General features: G+C 37.6%; 1 protein-coding gene across 6 annotated transcripts in view; it reads right to left on the bottom strand.

Moving 5' to 3' along the window:
• Positions 1 to 12,774, bottom strand: part of dnajc13 (DnaJ heat shock protein family (Hsp40) member C13) — a 36,339-nt gene that overhangs the window by 23,048 nt on the left and 517 nt on the right. For 3 of the 6 annotated variants that reach the window (XM_028005173.1, XM_028005177.1, XM_028005172.1), the window contains exons 2-3: positions 8,027 to 8,107; positions 312 to 387 (exon numbers count right to left, since the gene is read on the bottom strand). In XM_028005173.1, coding sequence (XP_027860974.1) covers positions 312 to 387; positions 8,027 to 8,107 — 157 coding nt within the window. The other 3 variants (XM_028005174.1, XM_028005175.1, XM_028005176.1) reach the window with 3 other exon arrangements.

Below are 12,774 nucleotides of genomic sequence, written 5' to 3'. Positions count from 1 at the left end.
TAAAGTGATGCAATCTTCTGTTAGAACGAGACGTGTCAATGAGGAGTTTCTTAATGGTTATTGATTATGAAATATAGTTCATATCCTGGCCTGAAACATATCTTTGCCTGCAGGCTGCAGCATACTAAAACCTTACGATATGTGAAGGCAGACCACAGCTTGAAGTAATGCACTTCAAGTCGATTTTTAATAGTTAAAAATCTATTTGAAGTGCATCACAAAATCTCAGTCAGCAACAACAGACAGACTGGGGTTCCAGTCTGTCTGCAAGACCAGAGGGTTTCTGTAAAGCCAAATTTGTAGGTACTGACCTGATTTGTTACTTCTAGCGTGGTCGGGTTATAAGTGGTAATGCCATGCGTCCCCACTGAAAAGACTCGCTTGTATCTGCAACATAAAGAGGAGACAAGTCAGAATGTACAGTTCCTGTGACCCAGTTTTTTGTTCTGTAATAATTTATGATGACTTTGAAGACCTAAAAACATTTATTTTTATATACTTTGTACATTTTCTGTACTTTAGACATTAAAACAAGGTAAAATATATTAATACTCGCTTAATTTCTTGGCAAAATGCCCCTTAAGAAGCAACACACTTTGCAAGAATCAATAAGCTTCTGATGTTTTGCCCATTTTTGTGGCAGAATTTGCAACATTCATTCAAATATAGGATACACTACAAAACTGAGGTTGGGATTTGATAAGGCCATCATTGACACCTTATCTTAGCTTGCTTTACCCGTAACAAAACCAGTTTTGAAGAATATTTATGATCTAAAGCTTTAACCATCGGACCCCAATTGACAGCCTTCGATGAAAGGAGATTAGTTAGGACATTTATGAACAATCAAGGATCAAATGAACAGGAAAACAGCTATCAGTGTGCACTCTGAAGCTAGTATTACATCACCATGAACTGAGAATGTGCTGATCAGGAGAGAAATTCCTATTCTACCACAAAAACCTTCAAATGGACTGAAATTTGCAGCTGGTAGACAATCCCTTTTAGATGAATGTTCAATGGTCAGATGAGACAGGCTTGTTCTGTTGTCCTGGTTCAGGACTGGGCTCCTGAAACAGGAGCCCAGTCCTGTTGTCCTGAACCAGGACAACAGAACAAGCCTGTTCTATTGTACAAGAACAGGTTTGTACAATAGACACTAGGTATATGACGGGTGCATCACTTCATCTGCCTCTTTTCTTATCCTGATGCACCCAATACTTTGGAAGAGGGTAAATTTGGACTCATCAGAGCACATGACCTCCCAGTCGTCCAGAGTCCAATCTTTATGCTCCCTTGCAAACTAAAGCCTTTTTCTCTGGTTAGCCTCACTGATTAGTGGTTTTCTTATGGCCTCACAGCTGTTCAATCCAATTTTATCGACTTCCCTTCACATTTTACACATGGAAATGCTCTTACTGTCCCTATTAAACATAGCCCTGAGTTCTCCTGTTGTTTTTCTTCCCTTTGGTGTCATCTAATGTTTAACTGATCACCAATCACGATCATTCCAGATTTTTTCCAACCACATTTCTTCCTCTCAGACGATGGTTCACCACTTTCCTTCCACTTTTTAATAATACGTTGGGCAGTTCTCAACCCAAACTCAGAAGTTTCTGCAATCTCTATAGAAGTTTTCTCTGCTTTGTGCCAATGATTCAACACTTCTGAAACAGACTTGCATATTTTCCACAACCGCAGGATGTGTCTTTCAACATGGTTGTTTAAGAAATGAGAAGCTACACATTGCATCAGCTAGGGTTAAATAACTTGTCAGTTGAAAGGTAATGGCCTATCCAATAATTGTCCAATGAGAGCCTTACACCCATTTGCTTAGTCAAGTCTTGGATGCAACTTCTCTTTTGGCCAGGGAGTGAATTAGTGGGATGTATTTATATTATACTTTAGTCTTTATAAATAATTTTGTATGCATCGGAGACAAATTAAGATTTGAGAACCTAGCTCGTAGTTTTACAAATTTAATAATGTGTTAATATTTCCCTTTAAAAAAAAAAAACAACAGTTCTAGTGACTCATTAGCCCAAAGTAATGACATTTGAAGGTATAGCTCTTGGAAAGACAGAAAAATGTCAAACAGCACTCAGCTATCAAATCCATCATTGCTTTGTTCATTTCCAGGCATGTTTATGAGTCAATATGAAATATGATACAGATAAGATGACTAACATCTCACCAACTGCTTCCATCAATACATCACTAGTCACAGACTGCAGTAAATGCGGCATAAGCTTTAATCACTATTGAGATTTGCTGTTTTCTCCATTCTTTTAATGACTGAGAAAGGTAACAGTTTGATGTTGGTGACTTTGGATCCTGACACAAAGGCAACAAACACTAGTTCATTAACTGTTATAATAGTTGGTCTTTCTCGCACAGTAGGAAGGAAGTGTGAAAGATATGTGTGTGTGCCAAACAGTGAATGCTTGTGGGAATGTGCGCGAACCAACAGCCAAATCGAAGTGCGTCTCGTTGCGGTTTGGCAATAGTTTCACTTGGCATGCTCGAGTAATTCATCGCATTCTGCTGACGAATTTGAAGAAGATTAATAATTATTTGATATTTTCATAGTGTAAAATAGAGATTTTAAAGTTCAAATATAAGAAACATGACAGTCAGTCCAACATTCATGCTGTTTTCCTTATATTGCTACTGTTCGCAGAACATGCTGACTTGACATCTTTCCTTTTTGCACATCCTCATATGGCAAGACAACAGGAGGTGTGGTGCAGAGACTGTTTCTGCAGCTGTCCAACTACCAGGGAGCAGGTTGGGGGTGGGGGACATAATTGAGAGGCTACTTCTACATAATGCATTTGCAGCTGAGGCCGAAGTGCCTGACAAATACAAACAGACAGGACAGGCAGTGACCTGAGGCGAGGCTAAAGTAGAGCATTAGGATTGGCATCATACACCCTGTAAAATTACTCCAAAGTACCATCAACACTGAAATGACGATAAAGATAAGAGGCTAAGTGATTCATCTGTTTGGTGAATTAAAGTGACAGGAGGATCAAAGTAAGAGGAATCTATAGCAAATGACTGTGTGGCCTCCAGGCCTAGGAGGTTTCTCCAACTACGTTCACCTTGATTTGGAAATATTTACAGTAGTGAAAAAAAGAACGACAGGCATTCTGTGAAAATGAAAGGAGCTAAACAATTAGTTTGCATTGTTACTTGAAAAAAAAGTATTCTGCACTAAAGGCACTTGAAAACAACAACATTTAGCAGGTGTTTATTCTATACTGCTATTTAACTATATCAAAATGACAGTAACAAAAAAAATCTGAGACATACATAACATTATGCTAACTGCAGCAATTGATGTTTTTTCTGCTTCAAATAAAAGCAAAAAGATTATAATAATGTAAGTTTGTTATAAATGCATGTCTACGCACCATGCAACAAGGTATTCATAGTGTACGTAATCATTTCATGAGAATATTGTAAGCAAGCCAGAAATCCCATGTTTAGTACAAATCTGCCATTTTGGCTAACCAGACAAAACCCCAGACATCTCTGTTTGACATGGGTAAGTTTAGGTAATGTGATTGCACTCACATTGGCATATTTTCATTTCAGGGTTTAAACACCACAGCATCAAACTTGTAGATATCATAAAGCAAGTGGCTTCGCAAAACTGCTTATGGGGAAAAAAAGAAAAAAAAAAAACAAGCAGAAAACTAATTAACATCCAATCAATCTGCTTTTAAAAAATGCACCTGCACTCATTGGGGCGCTTCTGGTTTAGATATTTTGGGGCCACGCATCTCCTCTTCTGTCTTGACCTTGGTTCAGACTGGTTCGAGCCGAGTATCAGCACAAAGTTAGTTAATTATTCATAGACTGTGGGCTGACTTTCTATTTTAGCACAGTGACAAAATCTAAATATCCTCGACTAATTCCTTTGAGAAGCTGAGTTCATGTCCACACTGTGCCCAAAATTTGTTGGGTTTTTAAAAAATGTGATATTGCAGCAATAATAGCACTAAAAGACTCAGAAAACTGCTTATGACATCTCACCACAGCTTAGGATTTATTCAGTTAACTCAGTGATTCTGCAACCAGTCAGGCAAAAGAGACACTGGTGTTTGATTTCACAAATAAATCTCAGATTTGCATTCCCTGTAAGACACGTAAATCAACCTGGAGGAACCTGAACTATCATGAGCCCTTTTACAAGCCTTATTGCATTGTACCTGCATAAAAATAACGATATCCCATTCATCAGCATCATGCTGTAATTTGATTACATAGACTGAAAACTGTAAGATGATAAGAATAGGATTTGCATGGAGTCGAATCTTCTTTTCGGCCATGTTACTACCTCTGCTCCCGCTACAGGGAATAGAGAGATAAATCGATTTAGAACCCAATTTTCCATCCCTCAATTAAGAGATACCAAAGCACAAAGAGCTCCTGTGATGGGTGTCCTAGTATAGTTTTCCTATATACTTCATTTAAGTACATCATACAACAGGCTTTGTTTAGAGTGCATTATTCTTAAGATGGTGCGACAAAACCGCATGTCTTTAAAGCTTTTCTTTCCTTCCAAAGTTTCATAATAAATCACATTAGGCAACTTCCTGTAGAAGACTCCTCACTACCGCCTCCCATCTATAAGCAAATTATCACCTATTTTGCACGAATAACACAGACTGAGAAGCACAGATAAGTACAACTCCATTTTATACTGAACAAACAACGTTCACAAAGAGAGAATCAAAAGATAACTGAAAAAGAGCCCAGTAACCACTCCACATATGAATATACAATCAAAACGTCATTTTATCCACAGGACAAACAGCCCATGAAGCAACAATCAGTCAACACACCAACATAATAAAGTAGTTTTTCCAGTAACACTAAAGTTACGACAGCATTCAGAGACGAGTGAATACAGGCTGTGGTTTACATATGCATGCACAAAAAGGAGAAGTTATGATGATATATATAAAAGATTACTGTAAGCCGGGCTTCTAAGCATATTTCAGGTCAAAATTGAATCATTTTTCAAAATAATATTCCCATAATTTTCAATGGTTACTAGATATTGTTTAAGGTATAAAAAGACTGAACATTAACTTGGATTTTATGGCAGATGCTTGAACCACTATGAGCCTTTAAATGGGGAAATTTGCAAGACCCAGAGGGAGGGCAACAGGAAGGAAGACAAACTGACAATGAATGAATGAATGGACAGAGACAAATGGGAGGACATGAAAGCGTTGTTGAACATTCAGTTTATGACTTATTGTCCGACTCAGTCACTGTTAGTTTTATAATGGAATCACTTGTGGTGCAACCAGTGACACCGCCCCCTAACTAATCAGTGACAGTCTTCTTAGGTGGTGTTTTTTAAAGGTCGACTCTGCATGCTTTAAACCCCAGGAGAGGAGGGTATAAAATGGTGGTTGGTAGCACAGAATTGTCACTGGTGGAAAATTCTTATAACAGTAAGGCTGAATCAAGCTGCAGGCGCACTGAGTAGACACTAGTGGGCCAATACAGGTGGATTTATGGGTTGAAAGATAGAGGAATAGAGGAATGGATAAATGCAAAGATGGATGAGCGGAACAAAGGATGGTTGCACAAAAAGATGAATGGATAGATGTTTGATAAACTCTTAAATGTGACCAAGAGTCCATGGAGAATTCATTTTTACAGAAAGGAAAACCCTTCCATTCAGAGGATACAAACATAAAGATCCAGTAACGTCCAAGACAGTCACAAGACTTTTAGTAAACTATGATCACGAGCACAAAGAGGTCATAATTAGGTCTTTCAGACATGCAGCAATGTTTACCAATTTATATCCCCAAAACAACTTTTGAAACAAAAAAAAGCTAATTAAAACCATCAAAGCAACAAAATACTCTTTATTAGTCAGCCTCATGTTGTCTTTAAAAAAAAAAAAATTTAAACTTGGAGCAGAAAACAGTTTTAAACTTCAACCTGAGCAAAATAAAAAGAAAGCAGAAGTAAATTCATATTTTTAACTAAAAAAAAAAAATCACAGAAAACTACTTTCATATTACATAACCCATACTGGACTGTCTTAAGAAAGCAAACATCATTATGAAGTCAGATGAAAAGAAAACATCCAAACTATTTCTTCTTCTATTGAGCTAATGAAAGTCATATGGATCCAATGTATTGTGTTTGACCCTATTCATAAAAGCCTGCTCCACCCCAGCTATGCTTGATCTGCCAGCAGTCACACTTTTATGTCAGTGAATACAACTACATAGCTTTGCTAATCCCAAATATCTGCATTACACAATCACCAAGTCAGGTTTCATTTCTTTCAGCTTTCTGACTTGCCCACTTAAATTGTACATCTTTCAACTTTTGTCTTTCTTCAGAAAAAGCAATGCCATCTGATTTCGCTTAGTAAGAGCATTTCACCAAAACTCTGTTAGATATGTTATACTGATGACAAGTCAGTACACATAGACCAATTTAGACAAACAAGAGCCTTAGATAAACACTGTTTCGCTGCATCAACACTGGCTTCTACCAGACTCACAAGGAAGCATTAGGAAGCTGAGTGAGTGATGCCCTGCAGCCCTGCTTAAATTACTCAAGTCAATGAGAGGCCTTAACAGGACAAAAACATTTAGAAAGCATGTATTGGTAATGTGATATGACCAGCACACGACTTGAACTGCAGCATGCATTATATCATCACAGAGGGCCTCCATTATCCACCATCTCTAAAAGACCGTTCTTAAACATTTTATCCATTTCTAGAATTCATACACCATAGCATATAGTGTGTTATAGTGTGTTTTCACACCTGATAAACTCTGTTGGATTGGGGACCAAAACTGCAACATTTCTTACACTTTCAGCTGCTGCGGTTCGTTTCCCACTGCATTGTGTCAAACAAACCAATCCTTCAAAAAATGTCTCCCCCTCCCACCTGTGGTGCACTAATAACTAGTTAAGGACACAAAAACCTCTGAAGATGATATGATCGCAACTTCTTTCTTCACAAAATGTAAACAAAAATGGATGAATGAGGTTTCAGAGGTTGTAGGATTTCTCTTTTGTCTTTGGTAAAAGATTACAAGCCATTTCTCCTGCTAGCACCAGACTCATGTTTTTGTTTTGGTTGCATTTAAGCAGAATACCATGGGCTTTAGTTCACTTCCTACTTTTGGAGCAGTCTCTTCACTGTAACAGTTCACTTCAACGGAACTGAGACCCATGTTCGCTTTTATAGACAGTATCAGATTCAACAGCACCTCCCCAAATAAACCAGACTTTCTAAAAGATCGGACACTATTATACATTGGCCTAAAAGTTCACAGTAACCCATGCAGAGCAATACAGTACATTATAACCACAAACTTTAATGTTATGTATTAGGATTTTTTAAAAATCTAAAGAACATCTCACAGAGATTCAATCTGCTGTCTGAAAATGGATGAAGTACTAAAATATCTGATCAATAAGAGTAAGCCAAGACTTCAGATGTGTGAAGAGACCCAGCCCAGAAGATCTGTCACCTAAACCAATACAGCAATCTGCTCATGTTTGTGGTTTTAAGCTGAAAAAAAATCTAAAAATATTTAAGAGTAGGAACACTTCTGCAAGGCATCACATCACCTGTTCCATCACCTGTGTAACCTTTCCAGCAGAAAAGTGTTGCTATCCAAAGATTAAATCAGTGTAGCTACAATTTGTTGTTTCAGAAAAGGGGATGTATATAATTTACCTTGCAGAAAACAACTGCATATCAACATACCAATATCTTGCAAAAGACTATATTTTTTCTCAGTGCACCATCGGTTTCACCCGAAAGTGAAGCAAAACAGATCAATCACATGCCTCCAGACTGAGGTCTGAGGACCCATTATCCTCAACAAAGATGACACAATAGAAGCACTGAGTCAGGATTTCAAGATTTTCTCCCTAACCACATTAATCAGAGCTGAGATTTTGGTCAGTTTATAATACAAACTGATTATGTTTAAAAAGAATACAAAAATGTGCGTCTTACTTTCCTCTCCAAGAGTGTTTAGTGGTGTAGAAACAGGCCAGGTCTTTGTTGTCTTTCAGGATATTCATCTTTTCCCGAGACCTAAAACATAGGCAGAAAAAATGTTTTTAGTACGACCCTTTTATGCAAGCGGGGATTAAATTGTTTATTACGCCACAGAATTTGGTCCAGGGGGGCCTTTGCAAGTCTTTACTACTTATTTACAAGACACACTCTTGTAAATAAGAGAATGATGCTGTTCTTCACAGAATCATTCAACATTTTTTAGCTCAGAGGGAGAAACTCAAGTCAGAGAGGAAACACTGTAAACAGCTATTAAATAACAGAGAGAGCCATCCCACGATTGCTGTCTGATTCCACAGTTAGAAGCCATTGGATCCGTCTATTACCTGAAAAATTATAACAGTGAACCAGAGGAATACATGTCAATCCAGTCAGTGATATTTGTTGACTAGTTCAAGATAAAAATATGTTTGTCTGTGTGTCCAATGAAAGAATAAAGTACAAGTATTTGGAAATAATTCAGAAGCTACATGATTTTGTTAAGCTTTCAAACTAGGAAACTGAATGGGAACATCTGAAAGATTAACCTTTCAAAGAAACCATAATATAGTTGAGCAAGAGGAGGAAATAGCTGCCCTTCTTATTCTGAGTACAGTCACTTGCTTCTGTTAGCTGAACTGTGACAAGGGAAACCTGTGTCAGCACTCAGTCAGGATCCTGGAAAAATCCAACTACAGTTTTCCTTCCTCTTCATTCTAGTGTGGAAATGAAGCTGCATTATTGACTGAATGGTGAGGGATTCCTAGAGTGCTGTGTGGTGAGTTTTAGAAGTCTAATTTCTTGGATAAGAATTGGCAAAAAAAAAGAGAAAAGAAAAGAAAATCATTCAGGTATCCCCTTTGTTACGGAAATTACACAAAGTTTTATTCAAATGCACATCTATGAACTGCCTACATGCACTACTGGGAGGTTTGCTCTACGTAGAGGTAGTTGGCTGCCATAAATTTACTGTTACTGTGTATAGTTATCAGGACTGGGTCATGTGATTGCCCTTCCCACTTCTTCTAGATTACTCTCAGGCTGTTGTTAAAAAATAAAAATAAAAAAACTATACAATAACTAGAGAACAGAGGAGCAAATTTTGTGTGGATCATAGCTCAAAGCAAAGCATATCTAATACTTTTACTGTGACAAGAAGATTGCAAATGAGTTTAGACTCCAAATGCTGAACAGCATTTATTTTTCACCGTTTATAACATGTGCCAACTAAGTAGATAAATTTCTGTTGTAGTATTTCAACAAACATTTTACAAGACAGTAATTGACATGAACTTGACTTATTGGTTCAGTGTATTATGTCATAAAAAAAAGAAACTGGAATTTGTTAAAGGTTTCAATTCATTTATACACTCAATTTCCAAGTTTAAAGTTAGAAAAAAACCCATAGTTTCCTCAGGTGGGAATCCCAATTTAAAAGGTCTGAGATTTCTGACTAAGATAATCTAATATGGCCAATTACACCTAATGGGAGACATCCAATTCATGTTGCGAGGACAGCAGCCAAAGCAGAGAAGCCTAGTCTTCCCTCACTCCAGTCACTTGGATCACTTCCTCCGGGACAATTCCAAGGTGTGGGACTGATAATTGGTCTGATCATTAACGGTATTAATTCGGAAATTCCCTAAATCCCATTGATAATCTGTGGTAAGACTAATGTTCACAGTTATATGGAATACTGTAAAGTTGAGCTTGATCCCATTCCCATATCAGAGGTAAAATGACCAAATCATAAGAATCTGCTGGCGGTTCATTCCTACTTCACTGTTGTCCCATTTTTTTCCACAGCACAATTCAATATGAAGTTTTAAAAAAAAGTGCTTGAACAACTCTGCTTTTTATGCGTTGGTGACTGCTCGCTTTGTATCAAAATTAAGCTTGTTTGTATTTATCTCACAAATTATAGCCACAACTCTGTGGTATAATTAACTCTACAAATAAACAATAACTGATAATAAAAAGATGGGACAGATGCCGTCACTGTACGTGACCCAATACAACACAGGACCATTCAGAACAATCAACACAAGCTAAGGATTTAGTTTGTCTGGAAACTTTAAAAAAAAATTTTTTAAAACAGTTCTTTCAAATCAAAGATGTTCAGGTAACAGTTTCAGTTTTCAGAGCTGTTTGGAAAGGGTTTAATTTCAGAGATCATCACTGGAAAACTACTTTAGCATCAGTGTGAGGTTCAAGGTTCAAAATGTCATGTGCCATGACATCAGTTCAGTTCTATCTGCTGCTTTTATGTCCAGCTACTACTGTTAAACTCATGACACCTGGGTTATGAAGAGTTGATTTAGACATTTAGAATGACAACAACCAAGTAAAACATTACAGAAATATCAATGTATGAAGCCTTTCTAGTATTTTCATCTGACCAAGCGTTGCAACACCCCCCTGTATTTGCAAATTACATGAAGCAATTACTCTTCCAACACAGGAACATAAAGGCCAGGAACTTCCCCTCACTTTATTTTTGGGGGGCTCAATGAAGATTCTGAGCGATAAATAATGTACATGTTGAATCTTTTAACAACAACGCCAAAATCTAATTGCCATAAGAGCGTTTGCAAGATAATGTCACTTGTTTAAGCCCCAGTGTGTGCGTGAGCTGCAGTAAATCCATGACAGACAGAATTAACGTTACCTGTCTCCCAGGAAGCTACTTCATTGCAGCAGGCCTCGACGATCAAAAACAAACACAGCAACTCTCTTTTGGTATGTTGACGCTAGAGCTTCATCTAACCGGGACAATAGCCACACTATAAATACATTTAAATGAGCGTTTGTTGCATTGAAATAGGTGGAAGCAGCGGTAGGCTAAGATTGGGCTAGCTACAGGTTAGCGGCTAACTAGCGCATCAATTACATCCTAGCACTGGAGCTCAATCAAGAAAACACGAAGACAGTAGTGGCACGTGCTAATGATAGCATTTACCTGTCAAATCACTAATATGTGGTAAATGTAGCCGTCCCTCAGCCCCCCTCCCTCCTCTGACCGCGGCCAGTGCTCCTCAGTTTTCCCACTGACGCTGAAGGCAGGTACCTACTCAGTTCCGCTGTGTTTCCCCCCAACAAGACTCAGGACGCTGCCATATTCCTGAGACCAAAAGGCAATAAACTGCGCAGGCGCGGGGCCTGCCCTGTCATGCGGCTGTCAGCTGATTGGTGAGTGCGGAAGCGTTAAGCTGATCTTAGAACAGTTTTCATTTGGTTTTCATTTGACGTTTGAATGGAGGGACACTACCAAAGCCGATCTTAAAGCAGTTTTTTTTGCCATTCTGTCAAAACGCAGCGTTTTTAAAGGGGTAAACCAGAATTTTTATATGGGCCTCTTTTAAAAGATTATGAGATGTTTAAACCACAGGCGGATTGTAATTGTTACATTTACCCAGTTACATTTACTTAAGTAACGTTTAGGAAAAATGTACTTCTATGAGTAGTTCTACTTCACCACACTTTACATTTACTTATGAGGTATCGCAACTCTTGAGTAAAATTTCTGGCTACTGTACCCACTGCAAGCAACGTCACTGAATGAATAGCAAACGTGTTTGAAACAAAAATATACGAGACACAGGAACACACCTATATTAAAGTGAGATTTCCCTGTGTTGTACTCGACCTTAATGTAATGTTAAATTTGCTCAGTCTATTTGGAGGTCAATTGAAGATAAAACAATAGCTTATCACTGTAATGCATTACTCTGGTTGTACAACAGACACAAATATCTACTATAAGTATTGGTGTCATACGTTTTATTTTGAAAAATAGTGATTTGTAAAAGTATTATTTGTAATTTTATTATTTTGTAACAGTAATATTATTTACATTGATTTTAAGATACTAACCACACTTATTTGTAAAGTCCATTAAAATAACTTCCGATATCTATAGAGTAACATGGCGTAATCAGATTATTCTGTTTGCCATTGTGTTGGAAAAGTATAGTCATAAAAACATGTACCATCCCACAAGGAAGCTTTAATGTGCATTATGATAACAACAGTATCTCTTAGATATTTATTCAGACATTCATTCAGTCATTATAGGGCAAACAAAAACACACAACCATGCACACACTCTTACACCGGATTAACCAGACAGCCCAATTAATCATTAAGAGACATGCTTTTGGACTGGGGGGTAAGACAAAGAGAATCAACACGAGCATGAGGAGAACATGCAGACTTCATGCAAAAAGATCCTGGACTGGGATTCAGACCCAAGACCTTGCTTAAAGACAACATTGCATACAACTGCTACACTGTAGCAGACTACATTAAAATGTATAATGTAGTTTTAATCTCTGGAAGAAACTGATATTTATGTATACAAAAGAAATACATTGAATTAAGTTATTTATTAAAAGTAGGTGGTTAATTGCTCAGAACCCTTCCACAGAATCCCAGCTCGAAAATTCTGAACTATCCGTTTGATAGTACATTTGGTTACGGTTTAAGCAAAATTAATTAAAATAGCTGAATAGTCAACAGCATGAAACCGCCTATAAATTTGGGCAAAAAGGTAAAAAAAGAAAGGCTTTATTTCTGTAAGTTTTGCTAGAAAATGTGACTATTGTGCCATCTAGCGACAGTTCCCTATCAATGCATGCATCTCACAGGCTGCTTCAGAGCACACAGGTCTACCATAGATATACATTTAAAACAACTGTAAGCATTCA

This window comes from Xiphophorus couchianus, chromosome 21, assembly GCF_001444195.1.
Source record: "Xiphophorus couchianus chromosome 21, X_couchianus-1.0, whole genome shotgun sequence".
NCBI lineage: Eukaryota > Metazoa > Chordata > Actinopteri > Cyprinodontiformes > Poeciliidae > Xiphophorus > Xiphophorus couchianus.
Note: the sequence above shows the minus strand (reverse complement) of the source record. Positions and strands in the feature narration are given on the sequence as shown.